General features: G+C 31.8%; 2 protein-coding genes across 2 annotated transcripts in view; both read left to right on the forward strand.

Annotated features, from left to right (window-relative positions):
- The window catches only part of LOC117109626 (fibropellin-3-like), an 18,081-nt gene extending 5,368 nt beyond the window's left edge, over window positions 1–12,713 (forward strand). The window contains exons 2-5 of the mRNA XM_033252018.1: window positions 7,601–7,720; window positions 9,017–9,139; window positions 9,838–9,954; window positions 12,616–12,713. Coding sequence (XP_033107909.1) covers window positions 7,601–7,720; window positions 9,017–9,139; window positions 9,838–9,954; window positions 12,616–12,713 — 458 coding nt within the window. The remainder of the gene's footprint in view (window positions 1–7,600; window positions 7,721–9,016; window positions 9,140–9,837; window positions 9,955–12,615) is intronic.
- Window positions 12,714–13,816: 1,103 nt separating this feature from the next.
- Window positions 13,817–20,554, forward strand: part of LOC117109636 (adhesion G protein-coupled receptor L4-like) — a 15,406-nt gene continuing 8,668 nt past the window's right edge. Inside the window, exons 1-4 of the mRNA XM_033252024.1 lie at window positions 13,817–13,860; window positions 14,853–14,952; window positions 15,293–15,406; window positions 18,637–18,721. Of these exons, the coding sequence (XP_033107915.1) occupies window positions 13,834–13,860; window positions 14,853–14,952; window positions 15,293–15,406; window positions 18,637–18,721 (326 nt within the window). The 5' untranslated portion in view covers window positions 13,817–13,833. The remainder of the gene's footprint in view (window positions 13,861–14,852; window positions 14,953–15,292; window positions 15,407–18,636; window positions 18,722–20,554) is intronic.

Here is a 20,554-nt window from a genome sequence, read left to right on the forward strand (position 1 = left end):
GTATAAGAGACAGAGCAGAAAGCAGAATAAAGCATTCATTAAACTTCCAAAAATACACTAAAACCCTAGGAAGTGTCAACCATGTTGAGTGAAGTCCTGATTCTCTAAGACAGCACTGATAAAAAGTTTACCGTACAGTAGGCCTAAATACTCCAGTACTAGAACAAGGTCGATCTGAAAAGCTTGCAAAACCATGTATCATGGTGGTAGAAAAATATTACAATTTTTCGTTAGATACATGTAAGCATAAACGACAATAGGTTTCTCTGAAATAAAATCAATTTAAATAGACCTAAGCATGGAGGACATAGATTACCACTCTCTACTCCACAAATATCGGAAGGTACATCAATAAAATAATTCCGACACAGGGGTAGGCCCAACAAATCGGTGCCACACATGGCATGTCTTATAACATCACAACTAAACGTAGACGCTACAGTGTAATAAGAGTTTAAGAAGATTTCTTATATAGAAATCTTATATAGATTTCTTATATAGAAAGTAGATATTGTAGGATCATTACATATATGAACTATCATCATAACAATCTTTGTAAAGACTAAATGAGTCGTTTTTAGCGAATCCCAGAGAGTGGAACGATTTCAGGTTTAGAACTGGGTTAAAGCATGGGTAAGATATGATTGCATCTCGATTCTCGATATGTCAGGGCCTAGGTTATGGAGTGTAATTTTTTCAATAAATATTCACTGGAGTTATTAATTTATAATTAATGATAATGATAACTAAACTTACTATATCTGTTCGAACAACAGGGCTTTCCCAATTGCTTTAATGAGAAATGAAGTTAAAATTGCAACAAAAAGAAAATTTTTAAAAAGTATAATGTAAAAAAAAAAAAAAAACAAGGAAAACCAAAATTTTTTAGTACTAAAAAAAATAATAAAGTGGAAAAAAAAGAATGAAAACCAAGTTCACCTCGTCGATAGTGAGACTCGAACTATGGCTGCAATGATAATAGCGAAGTACATCGAATCTCATCACCATTTGCGCGATATGAGCCGACCTAGGCCAGTACATTTTCAGTTCATAGGGATTCATTGACTGAAAGCAAAATTTGTTCATGCACATCACGGTAGTTTTGAGTTTAACCTAGCTGTAACTGGTTTAAGTGCTTTAGAAAACGCAAATTGCCTTTAAATAATTTAATCAACTGTCAAAAAAAAATCTTTAAACGGTCCTCATATCCACACCCTACTGCAGATCGTCACAAAAATTGGATCATATTTTCTTCATTTCACCATGAAAAACTATTCTGCAAAGTTTCATTTTTATCCATTTATAACTGGGACGTAAGCAATTTAAATGACCCTCAAATTTACACCCTAACCTTTGTCGCCCCCAACACATAATAATATCTTCCTTGGAACTTAGGTTAAACTTTCCTGAATGTTTCATTCGGATCAGTTGATCCGATTGTGAAATATCATGTCTGGGATGTTTTCCTTTGAATGGTCCTTAAATCTACACTCTACTCCGGAACGTCCCAAAAATTTAATCATTTCTTTACTCGAACTTGACAAACTGTTATACAAGGTTTAAATTATACCCATATATATATATTTTAAAGAGATAGTTAGGTCTGGGTTCTCAAAAATTGAAATGACCCTCAAATTTACACCCTTCACTGGATTGTCACCAACACGTAAAAATTAATTCCTTGTAACTTGATTAAACTTTCCCGAAAGTTTCATTCAGAACAACTGACCGTTTTTTGAAATATCCAGTGTAGACTGTTTGCCCTTAAATAACTTTAATTGGTCCTCACACGCACACCCAACCAAACCCCCCTCCCCGACTAAATTATAGGAGACACATCCTTGATATATGGCCTATGCTTCAGCAAAGCACGGAAAAATTAAGTACAGCTTGGAAAAGCTAATAGTAGACTAGTAGTACTAATACTATTACTACTACTACTACTACTACTACTACTATTACTACTACTACTACTAGTAGTAGTAGTAGTACTACTACTACTACCACTACCACTACCACTACTACTACTGCGGCTGCGGCTGCTGCTGCTGCTGCTACTACCACTTTGCCCGACGGGTGGAGGGGTTCTGAGGTCCCCAACAAATTATTCAATTTATTTAATCGGTTTTGGGTTCTACTAATAATTTAAAAAATAAATTTTCCGACATCAGCGGAAAATCTTTTTGTGTCAATGGGCGTAGGTACACCCCAATGGGTGTCACTCGATCGGCGTAATAATTTCAACCTATTGCATTTCCTCGTGTGGATACATAACCAGACCCTTTTCTCGTTGCGAATTGAAATTCCCTCGCTCCGTGCACCCCTTTTTTCTCCAATACACTAGGCGCTACGGCACCCTGCAGCATTTTTTTTTTCGCTCCGACGAATTCTGGTTTTTCTATCCAACGGGTGGAGGGGGGGGGGTGAATGGGCCTCCCCGTCCCCTCCGCTGGCGCCACCCCTGCTAATACTGCGAAACCAGCCAACATTTTTTCTCAACTTTACCGTATTAAACATTGTCACTTGGGTCGTCCATGATAGCACTGTATCACTGTGACCTGGGTTCCACCATGTGAGCGTGAGGTGGAAGTATAGTATACAGTACATTTATCACAAGTATACTGAATTCAATACAATTCAAAGTTTGTTAAACATCCGTTGCCCATATCAGTAGTCCTATAGGTTATTAACACATAAATGCAGTATTGAAATAGCCTATCTGAAACTACAATAACTCTGCTCCAAAATTATTTGTCACATAAAAGTCGATGGTCACATTTTATTTAAAAGATGTTTTTAGCTTTGACCTATGACTGTTCGTCAATATTAGTAATCAAACGTCGGCTAGTATTACACCTATAGCCTATATAGGCGGAAATACACCCACGTGGGTATCCGGTGGTTCACTAATTGGGAAGAAAAAGGCGGAGTGGAAAGATACATGGCCAACCTAACACACAATACCAAGGCTTAGTAAGATGTGTTAACACCTCATTCCCCAACTAACGTTCAATAATGAATATGGGACTACCTTTACACCCACATTTGAATTTGTACAATACCATAGAGCGAATATCACTAGGGATTGTGTCCTTGATACTGAACATTTTTTTAAAGTTTTGTAGTGGTGAAAACAATGTTTACTTTGAGTTCAGTGCAATGTTTAGTTACAATATTGTGTTATCAACATTTTTTTTGAAATAATACTTTTAACGTAAACTGATCGCAATTATGAAAACAAGTCCTATAAATAAAAACTAACAACCTGCTACTTTGCGGAATGTTTCTGAAATGTGGGAATTAAAAGTTAGATCATGTGAAAATTTTACACCCAAGTCTTTATAATTAATAACTATGCCTAATTGAATGGAATGGAATATTATTTAAAGAATACACAAATAGAAATTTAATTCGTTGATTATGGCTATGCATTTGCATGACTTTACACTTTAGGGGGTTAAAACCCAATTTCCAGGTTCATTGAATCTATTTATTGAATGTATTTATTGTATTGTGTTTTAAAAAAATAAATTTAATTATCATTTAAACTATAGCCTCAAATTCTTAATCGTTTTTTTTTCTAGGTGGCCTTAGCTTAAGCGTCTTCGGACCTATACAAGCCTTCTTTCATTGTTCAATAAATAAACAAACAATTTTTTCTCTTCCGAAATGTAAATAATCTATTGATGATGACGAAATTATTCAATCGATCAACCAATCATTTAGAAACATTTAAAAGGTCATTTTAAGATATTATTGTCATTGCTGTCCTAATTGATCTATATAACTTCTTATCGTCTGCAAGTGCGATTTGAGTGCCAGGTGAATTAGATTTGTGAATATTATTAATATATAAAATGAAAAGAGTAGGGCCAAGCAAAGACCCCTGAGGTAAACCCGGAAGTACTTTGAGCCAAGGGGATGACTCGCCCTCAATGACAACCCTCTAGACACGGCGGAGAAAATAATTCTGTATCCAGTATTATGCTCTGTCATGAAAAACTCACTCAACAACTGCATTTAACAAAGTTCTTAGATAATCAACAAAACGTGTTATTGTCTTCGCTCTCTCCATACGTTTGTTTGAATCCTTATTGTGATTTAAAAGGATATTTTAGTTTTTAAATTTCATATTTTTCGTTATAATAAAAAGTGCAAAATGCTGAAAAAGTGCATTTTGAAAAAAATTTTGAATGTTTTTTTTTATGACAGGGCAGTCTATAAATAAATAAATAAGTTTATAAATAAATAAATAATGAGGAACAGAATCGAATGCTTTTTTAAAATCTAAAAAAAGTAATATCGCTTTGAGTTCTATGGTTAAGATTGCTTGTTAAATCATGATAAACTTGAATTAGTTGACTGGTACATGACCTTTTGTTCCTAAACCATATTGGAATTGGTAAAGTTTGTCACATATATGCAAATTTAGAGCATCAACCACAAATCGTTCATTTTAGGAATAGTATTAATAAAGGAGATTGGCGTATATTTCTTCGTTATATACATTTATGAAATCAATGGATGAACATAACATAAATTAATAATAAAATTCCATTGATAAGGATCAAGTTAGAAGCAGTTTGGATTTGTCGCAATTGACCCTTACAAAAAAAGTTTAAAAAAGATAATAAAAAACACAATTATCATACCTGTACATATGCGTATACACCTCCACACACGTACACACCCACACACCCCTCCCCCCCCTCACACACACACACCCACACACCCATACACATACACAAAAAGAGTACTTGCAGCATAATCGGGTTCAAAACAAATTCTAACGAATCGCTTTTATGACCTGGAATAATATTAGACTTTTTCCACTCTAACGGTATCTTTTCAAGGGTGAGAGACAGATTAAACAACCTGGCCAGGGGATATGAATGGACATATTTTTAAAAGTCTTGGGGAGATACCACTGGGACCGGAGGCTTTGTTTATATTCATGGAGACTTTCAATATTAACATTTTTAAAGTTATAAACGTGTTTTCGTTTTTGGTTACATTTAAAATTCATATGGAACACAAATGGTAAGTGGTCGGAATTACCTTTAATTAAAAAATGGGAACATCTGAAATAAGCATTGAATTTTCTGACAATAATAAATCAAGTAAAGCATTATTTATCCACACAGCATCAAATACACGCTTCGCAACTCATGAAGAAAATACAAATACTATACCGAATTTATTGAAATTGTCATGTATTACAAAAATGACGAGAATAAACATATTCGGGGGATAAATCAATATCTAAAGATCATAATAATAATTTACGTTAATTGGCTACCCTTCGTACGTTATTGATAAAATTTGCAAACACTATATTGATAATAGTATAACAAACGATACCAAATCAAAGGTTAACAATGATCACGCTTAAAAAGTAATGTATTTAAACTTCCGTTTGGTAAATATTCTGATGATATAAAATATAGAATGCACAATAATGTAACTAATCATTGCACTAGACTTAAACTAAGCATTGTTTTCACCAATACAAAGATAAAAGGAATATGTTTAATATAAAGGACACAATCCCCAGTAATCTTGGCTCTTTATTAGTGAACAAATACAAATGTAGTGGTTGTAATTCCGCCTATATAGGGTATACTAGCTGAATTTGAGTACTAGGATTGACAAACACCTTGGCAAAGACAAAAATTTACACATTATAAAACATCTAAATGAAAATAGAAAAATGCTAAACATTAGCTGATACTAAATACTTTAACGTCATCAAATAAAATAACAGTGAAATTAGATTACGAATAAAGGTATCGTTGCATATTGAATGATCGACTAAAGTTCGTTTTAAGAATACGAGCGTTAAGCTTACAGTAAATCAGTATGCAGTTATAATGCATGTTCCATACACTTTGCATATGATTATTAATAACGATCGTTTCATTAATTTAAATGATAATACGTTGTCTTAAATTAATAATTGATATTCATTTAAGTTCTGTATATATTCGTAGTTAAAGAATGGCGAGTTTTTCGTGTTTTTTTTTTTGTTTTGTTTTGTTTTGTTTTGTTTTGTTTTCTATTTGTACTGAAGATGGCTTGCACTGAAGAGTAACACCCGAAACATGTTTACCATTAAATCCATATTTTTCGGGGACCTTGCCCTCCCAAAATTGTATCTTTCCCTTCCCTAGACTAGACCTGGCCCCTAGCTAGGGTCCTAGGCCTGACATCAACAGTCACGCTTCACATGACATTAATTGAAATTTTGAAAAAAAAAAAAATGAGAAAAAAATTTGAAGCATGAAATTAAAAATGTGCGTAAAAATATATTATTAAATGTTAATAATAATATATATCATTCCGGCATTATTGAACTTGGCCTAAGCCTTGTAATGGAATTATAAATAATAATAATAATAATAATAATAATAATAAGAATAAGAATAATAATAAGAATAATAATAAGAATAATAAGAATAAGAATAATAATAAGAATAATAAGAATAATAAAAATAATAATAATAAGAAGAATAATAAGAATAATAAGAATAATAATAATAATAAGAATAATAAGAATAATAAGAATAATAAGAATAATAATAATAAGAAGAATAATAAGAATAATAATAATAATAAGAAGAATAAGAATAATAAGAATAAGAACAATAAGAATAAGAATAATAAGAATAATAAGAATATGAATAATAATAATAAGAATAATAATAAGAATAATGATAATAATAATAAGAATAATAATAATAAGAATAATAATAATAATAATAATAATAATAATAATAATAATAATAATAATAAGAAGAAGAAGAATAAGAATAAGAAGAATAAAAATAATAATAAGAAGAATAAGAATAAGAAGAATAAGAATAATAAGAATAATAATAAGAAGAAGAATAAGAAGAATAAGAATAAGAAGAATAAGAAGAAGAAGAATAAGAAGAATAAGAATAATAAGAAGAATAATAAGAATAATAAGAATAATAAGAATAAGAATAAGAATAAGAATAAGAATAAGAAGAATAATAATAAGAATGATAATAATAAGAATAATAAGAATAATAATAAGAATACGGGTGCTGAAAAAAATGAAAAACTGCTGTGCCTCTATGCTGCGGGAAGTAACCAAGACATAGCTCAAAAAACCCAGTAGAACATGATCAGAACTGGAGAGAATCGCATATTAATAATAATAATAATACAGTACTAATACTAATAATACAGTACTAATACTAATAATAATAATAATAATAATAATAATAATAATAATAATACTGTAATAATAATAATAATACTAATAATAATAATATAAAATAATAATAATAATAATAATAAAAATAATAATTTAAATATATAATTTCGGCATTAATTAGCCTAGGCCTAGCCTATTACTGTTTATTTTTTAAGATTTTTAAGTTTTGAATAATAAAAATAATATATATTATGATAAGTTTAAAGTTAAGCGAGAATGATGAATGACTGGAGTAGTTTATTGGATGAAGTTGTGAATTCAGACAATTAACCAATTTTAAATCAAGGCTGGAAGAACACTGGCAAAATCACCACCAATATTTTATGTTATACATGAATTTTTTTTTCTTGTTTGTAGCTGTGGACAGATGTGATGCTAGTCCATGTCAGAATGGGGCTACATGTGTCATGACTGCCGACTGCCAAGCCTTAACTTGCACTTGCCCGGAATGTTGGACAGGAGCAATATGCCAAGAACGTGAGTTCATTTATTTGTCTAGGCCTATAGTCCTTCTCTTTGTATATGTAATGTAGTGCTATACTAATACCCCATTCAGACTAGCTTCGCCTTGCGATCAGTTGTAGCAATTGCGACACCCAATCGCAAAGTAAAGTCGTGTCTGAAAGCTCAACAATAATAGTCGATAAGTAATCGATTTCGCAATTGTTACCCATTGCGATTGGGTTGGATTGGATTGGATTTATTCGGTGTAAACACCAAGGATAGCCCACGAAAGTCTAGAAGAATGGCTTATTTCCAGTGGGGTCCTTCTGGTGGTGATTGGGCAGTACACCGGGAGACAATCCCCTACTCTTTTCTGAAGAGTGTACTGCGTTCTTTAACGTGCACATGAGCCATAAATGCTACAATTTTTATTACTCCCGATTACTACGGAATCCGATCACAACGGGTTCCACAGGCACTGATTGGCTGAGGTCAAACAAAACAGGACGACCTATATCGTTGCTAGTGATGTAAAGTATCAAAGTAAAAAGGTGTCTGAATGCTGTCGAAGTTTGCTGTGATATGCTCAATACTATAAAAACGTATTTTTCAATGTGAGGTAACGAATGGTGGATAGGTCTGAGCTGCAATATTTACTTAACAAAACATGTCATGAATATTACCAAAATACTTCCTGCTCCTATTTTATCAGTACAGCATACATACATTCCATTTAACAGATTCAAAGCATTTTCAATCAATAATAAGCGGAATAGTGATATTTTAAGCAATGGAGAGGACTTGAATATCTTGGTGGTTAAGATGCTTGCCTTCTAATCCCACAGCAACAGGATTTTTTCTAACAACCAAAACTACTCCACTCCATAAGCCTTATAATGAGATGAGGGGGACCTAAGTGTTGACAATTAATTTTTTTTTTTAAATAGGGAAAATAGAAAGTTACATTTAAGTTGAAGTCAGAGTACCTTGTTGTGGCAATCAAAGTGCCATAGACATAACATTTTGTACCGCCAGCTCCAACAATAATGCAGTAGTAGTCTGGTTGCATTATTCATTTTCAATTGTTAGATTTCATTAATATGATAAATATAAATAGTACTCACTGGATAAGTTGAGATACTTTAACCATACATTTTTACATTTCTTTATTTTATTTATTCATCTCATTATAGTATAAAACAAAAAAGCAAAATCAATGACACAAGACAGGATTCCCTAAGTAAATTGAATCAAGCTACATTATATGTCTCCTGCATGAGGACTATACAGAAAACAAAGCATAAATATTTAAATATAATTTTTTTGTAGCAATTGACTTGTGTGCAACAAGTACCAACTGTCTAAATGGAGCGACGTGCCAGATGTTAAACGACTGTAACGACACGACTTGCCTGTGTGCTGGCTGCTACACTGGGCCCACTTGCTCTATCTGTAAGTGCAATTTAAAAGGAATGAATGAATATCATTCATAATCATTCATATACACCTTAATGTCTGCATCATGTTTTTAATTCAACAGGATAAGTTTTAAAACAAGATTCAAGTTGAAACTGTCATACAAGAAATGTCAGATTAGAATAGAATAGAATAGAAATCTTCCTTTATTCTGGATACTCAGTCAGTATTGTTCCATTGTTCTTCCCTGAGGTCCAGGGTATTATCTTGAACTACATTATATTACAAAATAAAATTAAAAGAAAAAGGCATAAGATTCATTTTTTTCAATTTCATATACTTTTGTTTTTATAACATATATTATTTATAAATGGCGAATCATCAATTAGTTTAAGGAATAGAATTAGTTTAGCCTCATTGTTATAATTATTTTGTTATTCTTATTTTTAATATTTTTATTACCATAATAATTATTGTACTGTTATTATTATTGTTATTTTATTGTTATTATTGTTATTATTATTATTGTTATTATTTTGTTGTTATTTTATTATAATTTGTATTTTCTCAGTTGGCCTATATTATTTCTGTGTTAAGCGCATAGGGGCAATGTGCAATATGCACTATATAAATATAGCATTATTATTATTAAACAATTTATACAATGAAATAATTATGATTTAAGGTAAATAAAGTTGAAAAATATTTAAGAATGTTATTTTGTATTGTTTTAGTGTTGAACCCTTGCAATAGCTTTCCTTGCCAAAATAGAGGGAACTGCTCACCTGACACCTGTACTGATTACACATGTACCTGCCAAGGTTGCTTCTCTGGTGATAATTGCCAAACATGTAAGTTCTCAATTGATACTTGTTGCTATGTGTGAGGGCAGTCATGCATGTGAGTTCTCAATGATAATGGTACTGTTGTACATAAGATCTCAAATGATAATTGATGTTTCAGCGAGACATAAAAACCACACATTTCGTAATACTTTTAAAATGTTAATTGGATCTCAAAAGATCTAAACCAATTTGAGTATTTGATAGTGTATCAACATGAATTTCCAGAATGATTGGTGCTATTATACATATAAGATTTCAAGTGATAATCATGCATATGTGATCTCATATGATAATGGCGTTATTATAAATGCAAGTTCTCAAATGTTATGCTCAGTTATGAGAGAAAGTCGTTGTGATTATACAAAACGTTAGTACTTAAGAAATTGAATACAGTTCACCATTCAATTCGAGATCACTTTTGTGATCTGAAATTTTGAGGTGGTCTCGGGGTTTGGTTTCCATTGGAGCATTAGCCTTGTGTTAAAATATTTAAGATTGTTATTTGGTCCTTTGAAAGATTGATCTCAACTTAGAGGATTCTCTAATTGGAGGGTGCACGTACTAAGGGCTTAGCCAGCAAGCTGTCCGGCCGTCTTTTGGATGGCCAACAATTATTTAGGATGGCCACTTTTACCGTGACGGCTTGGACGGTTTAGCCTACTCAGCTCGGCCTAGCCTAGTTGTGCCTGGACTGCCTTTAGCAAAAACTATGTCTACACCTTGTAATCAAGAACCTACAGTTCATACTATTTACTAGGCCCATAATTAATAGGCCTAGGCCTCATTCATCGGTGCTCTTCCATTTTGGCAGGTCCTATGGCATCCAATATTTTTAGAGCTGTGAACCTCCTCGGGCCCCCATTTCTTTTGAATTACTGGATCCGCCACTGCACCCCCGCCCCAAATTTCGGACTCTGGCGCTGCCTCTGTTAATGTACTTCTTAGGTCCTTTCTGTGGCATAATTGTACAGAACTGAAATCATGCCGGAAATGCCTGTAACGTATTGCTGATACAGACTAAAAGGGCACAGTGTAGTATCTGCTGTAAGATATGCTACAGAAGCTGGGTGTCTATAAAACGAAAACCCTTGAAATTTTCACAAACAGACGTCCAAAACATTTTGTGATTTTGATTTTGTGACTGCCTGGTCTACTAGCATTAAGGTAAAAGACAAAAAGTATTGGTCTACGCTGTTGGGTCTTCTGTCTTCGTTTTATAAACACGCCAGTTTGTCGAGGAGGTAAAACAATTATATGTATTTTTTACATAATAGTAGTAGCTAAAATCGATTAAGCCCTTGAAACCATTAAACTGTCATATTTTTCTGGGGGATTCGCCCCCTGGACCACTTTCGAAAGAGTTTAAGCAACGTCCGACAAAGCCTACTTGCTCTCGTCGGGAAATGAACATTCCCCCAACCTCTTAGGGACCTTCACATATTACGAGGCCCTCAAAACGAGTGGCACCGAGTTTCGAGAACCATGTATACTGAATGCAAACCAACTACACAATTTGGTATGATTGTGCAGGCAAGCAGTCAGACCGCGTCAATCCAGAGACTAAGTACTGTAACTGCGCGATGTATAAATTAAGATTTTGGTATATTAGTTCATAAGTTTAAACAAGAGGTTTATAAAGGCTGAATATATCAAAACATCTCCCTAAAATATGAAACTTTCAAAACGATTGAGCTGCTTAGCAGCACAGTCTGTTCATATGGATCTGAACGCACTCTGCTGTATTTTACCAATGTTCTCTCTATATTTACGATTCATTACAAATTACAATGTGCTGGCTTCACTGCATCAAATAACAAGTGGATGGCTCAACCACATGTGTTCAACTTCATAATAACATAACATGCGTAGGCTAATATGGCATTATATTTCAACGAGTGACAGCTTATTACAACACAATAATACAAGAGGCCTCTGTAGGCGTCTATAAAACGAATACCGAAGGCCTAAAAAACAAAGACTTCTAATTATTTGTGAGTTATCTTATTGAATGTATTTCATAATCATCATAAAACTATTGCCAAGTACATGTTTAATCATTTCATCTGAATAAAATGAGAAATAGGCCTATCAAGAAATACTTCGTTTTATAGACACCCAATATGGGTTTCTACAAAACCAAGACCGAAGACCCACGTTTTTTCTCTCTTTCTTTAATGATACACACCAGGCTGTCACAAAATCATAATTACGAGATTATTTGAACTTTTTTTTGTGAAATTATCAAGGGTCTTCGTTTTATAGACACATTATATGGGTGTCTACAAAAGGAAGACCGAAGACCTGAAAAACAAAAACCTCCATTTTTTTCTAAATTAACTTTTTAGAAGTATTTCGAAATCAACACATAACCATTGCCTAAAGTGCCTCTTTCATAAACTACATAGGAATACATGAATGGAATTTTTCCTAAGTTTTACAAATTTGGAGGCGGGGGGGGGGGGGTGCTCCCTCTACTCTATGCTCTTTCTAGTCCTACGATTGCAGCACATTTTACGGCCAAGCACGTATTGCTGCCTGCAACCTCTCAATGCAAGTAAATGTAGCATCTGTACGCCTAGGCCATTGTCCGGAATCTCTGTCAATTTAATGATTTTACTGTTCGTTGCAGTTCAAATGCGGCAGCCAATCTTTATTTTTTCCCCACAGATATATGTAGCAACTTCACATACCAGAACGATGGGACGTTTGTTCCTAACCTCGGCACGTGTAAAATTTCATGTACAGGATATAGGAAAACCTCATGATCTTGTATATAACCAAAAAAAAAAAAAAAACAAATAATAGGCCTAATAATAATCATACTCAACTTAACAAATAATTTAGAAAATAATCAATGATAAATTTTTTTTTCAAAAATTAATTTACAAATGATATAGTACAAGTATAACCATTTAAACATTTCTTTCTATATGTATTAAAAATATATATGTATTTTGAGCATCCCAATTACATTTACAAATAGCACTAGTCAATAATTTTTTTCCTTAAAAATACCTTGTTTTCTTAATAATAAATTTCACTGTACTCGGCACTCATGATTTTGCTGTCTGCCAAATAAAAATATAGGAAATTCAATTATAAAAGCTCATTTAAAAGGATCAAATAAGTAAGTAACTTTCAGAAATAGATCAAGGAAAAATGCGTCTGTAATATGTTTACTTATTCATATTTTCCTTGTTGATAAACCATCACTAACTAATCCCCAAAAAGTAACAAAAATACCTCTAATTCAAACATACCGTATATAAATAATCTGTAACATTAGCAAGTTACATAACACACCATATAAATTTAAACATGCGCTGTAATGTCAATGTCAGTAATTTCTCATTCTTCAATAGTAGGCTCGTGTCAGACTAATGACATAAAAACCCATATATTCGGACTAAAGAAGAACCTTGGCATCATCAGCGTCTAAAATTTTACCCATTCCTAATTCATTTCACTTATTGTATCCCTTTGATTGTATTTCCACATGTATTAATAGGCATACAGATTTATTTTGGTGTTATTATCTATTCTTTCATATAACACATTGTTTTCTATTGATTGGCTATTATTATCATTCTCATTGTCCTCCTTATTATCCAATCATGTACAACTGCTGTATGAGACAAAATGTCCGGTGTGGTCTAATAGGTATGAAACTCGCCTTGACAGCGAGAGATTGCAGGTTAAAATACTGGTTTCATACAACTAAAATAAAGGAAATATAGAATGGAGGCTTTCTATAGTTAACAGATATTTTAACAGTATTAACTATAAATATAAAATATTATTATTAATATTAATATTATTATTATTATTATTATTATTATTATTATTATTATTATTATTAAAGACGGTTCAAGTGATGATGGTTGGATGAATTGTATCAAACTAAACAACAAGGTTGGTTATTACTAATATTTTTTTTCTTGGTGTGTTTATTGTCAACTTTCGTGTATCAAACTGTAGGCCTATTCCATTTTTATTTGTTTTCATGTTAGTCGTGTACTGAGATATATTATTTCCGTTTTCAGATTTTTTATTAGCTTAACTGATAATAAGGCCTAGTACCATTAACTTAAAAACATGGACGTGATAATTAGTTTGTGTTTTTAAGTAAAATATATTTCAGTCAAAGATATGGAAACTTCATTGAAGTTGTAGTTAGAAGATTATTGGTAACAGTAAAAACCACAACACAATATCACTTCCAGCTAATAGTGTTATACATTTTTAACTGTCGGTGAACTCAATATCTTGGGCCTAGAATTCATGCTGATTTTACCTGATTCACATCCCCTTTTAGCCGCCCGGAGAGCCATTGGTCAATTCTAAACCGGTGGGTGCAAGGTAATTTTCCATTTGATGTACACTACATAAAATCGACTACCACCACCCCTCCCCCCACCTACGTGAACCATATGCAAACTGTGTAACTTTACTGACGATCGAATGGATATTGTAGACGGGTGATTTGCTGTTTATTTAGGTAGGCCTATAGTAAAACTAATACAACATGGTTTTATTTCGGTAACAGCAGCGAATTCTACTTTCCTCGTTATTGGATAATTTGTACTCTACTTCGCGTCGGTTGGCCCAATCATTCAACACCTCGGAAAGTAGAATTCATTACTTCACCTCATACCATGCTGTATTTGTATTTGTATACTACTATACCAAGGGTTCACGGACAAAAAATACTTTAACTTCAATCTATGAGAGTACTAGTAAAAATGCAACCAACTCATAATATTTATAGACGTACTTCCATTATGGATTATTGTGTTGTTTGAAATGTAGATGTCACCGTTTTTAATGCGTTTCTTATCCACAATTTTAGTGTGTTATTACCGTATATCATTGTTTAAAGTTGTCATTTTCCGTTCTGCTTATAGATGGAGTGCTTTAGAGAATTTGAAGATTGTGTTTTATCAAACGTAAATTATATAAAAGGTCTACAAACCAATATAGAATATTTTTACGAAAGGAACTATAGTAAGATTTTTGTTTTCATATTCTATTGTATAGACATTCACATTCCTCATATAACTTCCAAGATCCGTATTTACTTATTAACTAACAAAACATAATTTGGATATTTTGATATTTACAAAGCTTAGGCAGTCTTTTTGTTTAAAAAATGAAATTTCGTGTAATTATTGTAATATAGACTGTTAGTCAGATTAAAAATCTGGTTCCTTGAAACCGTTACGGTACATTTTCAAATTGAGAAATTTAACATTTTTGAAGTTCTTCAGTTATGGTAACGTACAGTACCCGCACGATTTACCTGTAATTGATGTAAATTATAAATATTCATAATATTTTTCTTTAGTTGGACTTGCAAAGATAGAAAGTACAAATGATATCCAATGGGTAAACAACAGTTTGCAACTTGTTGATGAGACTAAAGTAGAATTTGATGTTCAAGTTCAAACTGAAATAACAGGTAATGGCATTATAATGATTGTTACGTACATAATTATGAATGATTAATGACGGTTCGCTCTTATATGAAAATGAAAATACTATAATTAAAATGATTACATTAATAATAAAATGCAATAAGTATAGTAATAAATGAATAATGTATTATAATAAATTAAATCGTAATAACAATGATCATAATAACAGCAAAAACTGCAAGAAAACTAGCAACGGCATCAGCAACATCAGAAGCAGCAGCTTGTAAGTAATTTGTATTTATACACACTGGTTTCATTTTTCAAAAATCGTCCTCCATAACAATTGAGTAGGCATTTTTGGGTAGAAGCTGGGATCCACTTGATTTAGGGTTTTTACCATGCTGATTACTAATCTGATGGATCCCAAGCGAAATTATTTCATCTAAAGGTCAAAATGGCCGGTTTTATGCAGAATTTTTTTTTGGGGGGGGTGGGAATCTGTATTTTGGGCACTATCAGTCATACAGAGTTCATTTTAGGTACCAAACTGTTCGGAAGACTCCTGTTTTTATTTGCTATAATAGAACATTTCCCCAACAAAATACCAGGAAAAAAGTTATTACCAACCCACGTTTTTGGCCAAAACACCTGTTTTTTTAATAATATTCTTTTTTTCAGAGCTATCAAATGTTTCCACTTATTCAATGGTGACAAATGATAGCTGAAGTGACAAAAATGACAAATTATAAATATTTAAAAAGAAATTCTAACTAATAAGTTACGCATAAATATATAATTGATTTAACTTTAAAAAAGCCAGTTTTAATTTTGATAAAAAAAAATCCGAAAACCTTGGTAACTCTGTTAATATTTGCACAGGAGAGTTTAATTTGGTCTCATATTACTCAGAAAATATATAGTTGAAAAACACAATGAAATAAATATATATATAGAATATATATATATATATATATATATATATATATAGGCCTATATAATAGTTAATACGATGTAAAGTATGGCGCCACATATGTTCCACATAGATAATCGAAAATAGATTTGTAACACAGAATAAATCGATGTTAGTCGTTGACGCTTGGAATATAAAATTTTATTAAAAAGATATTTCGAACGCCCCTGCGTTCCTCTTCAGTCTTAGACGATTATTGTAGTCAACGACTATGTATTCAGCATATGTATAAAATTGTTCTACTTTATGCATAAAAATATATTTAATTTTATTATAAAAACATTGGTTTGGTAAACGTTTTTGCAAAAATCAGGAAATAATCTGTAATTTATTAGTATCTGTGTTGATTTTAGTGTCAAATTCCTCGAAACACATATTTTCTAAAGCTATTTCTTAATACGCAATAAATAATAGTAAATCAAATGATAATAACTTTGGTTAATGTTAAATTGAACCAAGATAAAATTCAATTTACTTGGCGCAGAAAATCATCAAATTTATTTAAAAGGCTTGATACTGGTTTGTATCAAAAACCTTATATATGAGAGGAATAATATTATATCTTGCGACACCAGACCTGCCATTTTTACCGATCATCAATATGTTTCAATTAAGCTTGATGGAATTGGAGAAAAAAGAGGCCCTGGGTTATGGAAATTCAACTCAAGCTACCTAAATAATATCACTTTTACTAATAAAATTAATAAAATCATTGATGATTGTGAAAAAAAAAAATAAAATGCCTTAACCCAATAGATAAGTTGGAAATAGTTAAAACAAAAGTCAAAGAGTATGCAATACACTTTGGTAAAGAAAATTTTTAAAAAATAAAAATTGTAAAAAAGAAAATCTACAAAAAGATATAAAAAAACTAAACGATAAGCTGATTGAGAAAAATGAAAACAAAAGAACTAACAAGAAACTAACAATTCCTGAACAACAATCTTGTGAAGGAGAATTAACCATCCATGAATGTGAAAATGCAGTACGAAATATGAAAACCAATAAAGCACCTGGGTCAGACGGCCTAACAGTGGAGTTTTATCAATCGTTCTGGCCCAAAATAGATAATTTGGTATGTAACTCATTAAACTGGTGTTTAGAAATGGGCCGCTATGGTACTGCACTTTACTCTCAGAAGTATGCAACTCAACGTCGGACCTTTATAATACTCCGCCGGTGGATTGTCAGAGTTTTTTTTTTTTTTTTTTTTTTTTTTTGTATACTTTCCCAACGATCGGCCTGCCAAGATTTAAGTAATAATTATATAATTTATTAATCCGTTTGTCGACACAAGTAGGCCTACAGTGGAAGAATCTATATAAACGAAAAAATAAGTTGTTGTAAAATGCAGACCCAAATGATCTTAGCTTTACAAAAATGCATCCTACCATAATATAAAACTCGGCACACTTTGGCATTAAAGTTTGAAATGTTTATAATGAAGATATTTCTGAAGTAGTTTTATGTATTTTATCGATTCTATTATGCCTATTTTCGAATAGAAAAAAATTGCAAACATAAAAATCTTTTAAATATGTTTATTTGTCCATGATATCTGCTCAAAATATGGATGAAATTGTATACTAATAGATACAAATGTATTAAACGTTAGAGTGTTTTTTTTTTAAAGTGCACATATATTTAAAGCATCCATAAACATACAACATATCACGAACAAACGTAAAATCACATTTCACAATTTACAATTTAAAGGCAATTTTAAATGGCCCAATTTGGCACTAATTAGGCCTATATTTTTTTAATAAATTGGTATGAACTACGACGTTGAGTTCAAGATTAGATGCTGAGCACTGTTGAGTGTTTTCCCCAGTTTACACAAAATTAGAATTTTACTTTAAAGACAATTTAAATGTTAAACTAGGACTACGGTATCAATCAGGGAACAGTGTAATTTCACTGTTCTCTTGTATCAATAAAGCATCTCTGAAAACGAGCTAAATACATAATAGTGTATGGCAACTCAAAACATATAAGATTAGGTGTATGGTACGGTAATAAGTAGTATTTAAAACAAATACGTTTATATAAAATTTGGCACTAGTTAATCCTTGAATATATAGAATGTACCTCTTTCCCCATCCCAAAAGCTAATAACATGCACATTATCGCATCCCTACATTCAATATAGTGTACACAAACCACTACATAGGTAACCTCAAGTGTTATTAAAATATATACTCTAACAATTGTCACCTACAACCTTGTCTTATCAAATGCAGTATAATATAAGATGGAATGGTATACTGTAGGCCTAATCACAAATATTACGCTTGATTTCAGGTGATATGTTGCTAGTTGCAGCTCTTACTAACCATACAACAGAAACCAATGAAGTTGTTAATGACAGTGTTGTCATTGCAGGAGTGTACGTAGAAATGTTCATATATTCAGTTGTGTTTTTTTACACTAAATCTACTTTTTTAGGTAAAAGATTTAGATGCTAAATTTATTCGAGAAAACTCAATTGCTTTTGAAATATTTGCCACGCACACACACACACCTGTCTCTTATACACATCTAGAAAAGATATAAAAATAGGAATAGGATTAATACTATTATAATAATATTGGTAATTAAATAGATGTGGTAAATGTTATCTTATACGTTTTTTTACAATTATTCAATTTTATATTTTGTTAATATTTAATTAAAAGAAATGAAATCAAACTGAAAAGAATGCCAAAAACAATACAAGACACAAGAAATATTCAAAACTAGCCTTGTCAATACACGGTTGGACCCCCAAAAAAGTCCTACAAAAGCTTTTTCAACGGTTTTAGCTACTATTGGATCACAGTAATAACATTAAAAATCTAGTAATATTTATTGAGCTATTATATAGTGAGAGAAGAGGATTCTAAAAATACCTAACACAATGGTATTAATAATTGTCAAATGTTGACCTTTGACCTTATTTGCTCATGTGGCATTTTTGTAATGGCAAATAACTCCGTAACTATGAATTTGTAGGCATAGGTGTAATGAAGGAAAGTGATCAGTGTATAACTGCCTTTCAAAATATACATGACACGACCATATTTTACAAGGCATGTCGGGCATTTTCAAATTCAAAATGGCAGACCTTTCGCACTGAAATTAGAATTCATGTCCTTTTTTCCAACAACCATGCACCCTTATACACCTTTTTCTAAAAAGAGATTGAGTGCACGTGAAAGTGCTCACGTAACTCTTAACTCGACTCATAGAGCAAAAGGTCTTACAGCTATTTCAGTTACTGATGGCCATTTTGGATGTCATTTTGGATGTCATCTTGGATTTAGTGATTACCTGATTATTCGATCACTTTATTTGGTCTCAATGGATGCCTTGAAAACTATTTGTAGACATAATGAATAATACTCCAGACTGAATATTTAAAGATTTACAGCAATTTTTTTTAAATTCGCAGCCATCTTGAAAAAAACATTTCCTATAATCTGACTTGCAATAGTTTAAAAAACCGTCTAAAAAGGTTTTGTAGGAGTTTCAAAAGTCAAATCGTATATTGACCAGTCTATAAGGCGTCTGCATAAACAGCAGAAGATCCCGGGTTTGAATCCCTGTTGAAGCAACTTTGTTTCACACTCGCAGATTTCTCTTCTTTAACGTTTAAGATTTATAAAAAATAATTATAGCATTACTTACTTTCTCCTAGACGGAGTCTTTATTATTGAAGTGATGCCTCTGGCCCTTATACAAATGTAAAAACAAAAATTATAATTAGTGCTGCAAATAGGTCTGTCTTCCTTTGAACGCAAATTATACATATATTGATAATTGGTTTGTTAACTTAATATTAGACATAAGTAAGCATAATATATTGATAGACGTATAAGTGAAATAAATTGTGGAATAAACTTCTTTCTTAGATTGGAATATAATGGACAGATAAAAAGGTTTAAAGTTTATCTCTATTATTTATCATGATTAAAAAAATATATATATATACATATATAATATTTGTAGGTTCCACGTATGTCTTGATAATATAAAATGAGTACGAATGCACAAAGTAGAGTCGTATATGTTGATTAAAAAAGCTTTACAAACTAGCAATGGAGAGGATAAAGAATATAGCAGTGACTAAGATAAATTGTAAATGATATGTATAATTAGACCGGATTATAAAGGGCGGTAACAACAAAGAAAATAAAGATAAACGAAAGGGCTAATCAGCCGAATGTAGGCCTATGATCTC

This window comes from Anneissia japonica, unplaced genomic scaffold (assembly GCF_011630105.1).
Source record: "Anneissia japonica isolate Jap-2015-1 unplaced genomic scaffold, ASM1163010v1 scaffold287829_len2072220_cov186, whole genome shotgun sequence".
Taxonomy (NCBI): domain Eukaryota; kingdom Metazoa; phylum Echinodermata; class Crinoidea; order Comatulida; family Comatulidae; genus Anneissia; species Anneissia japonica.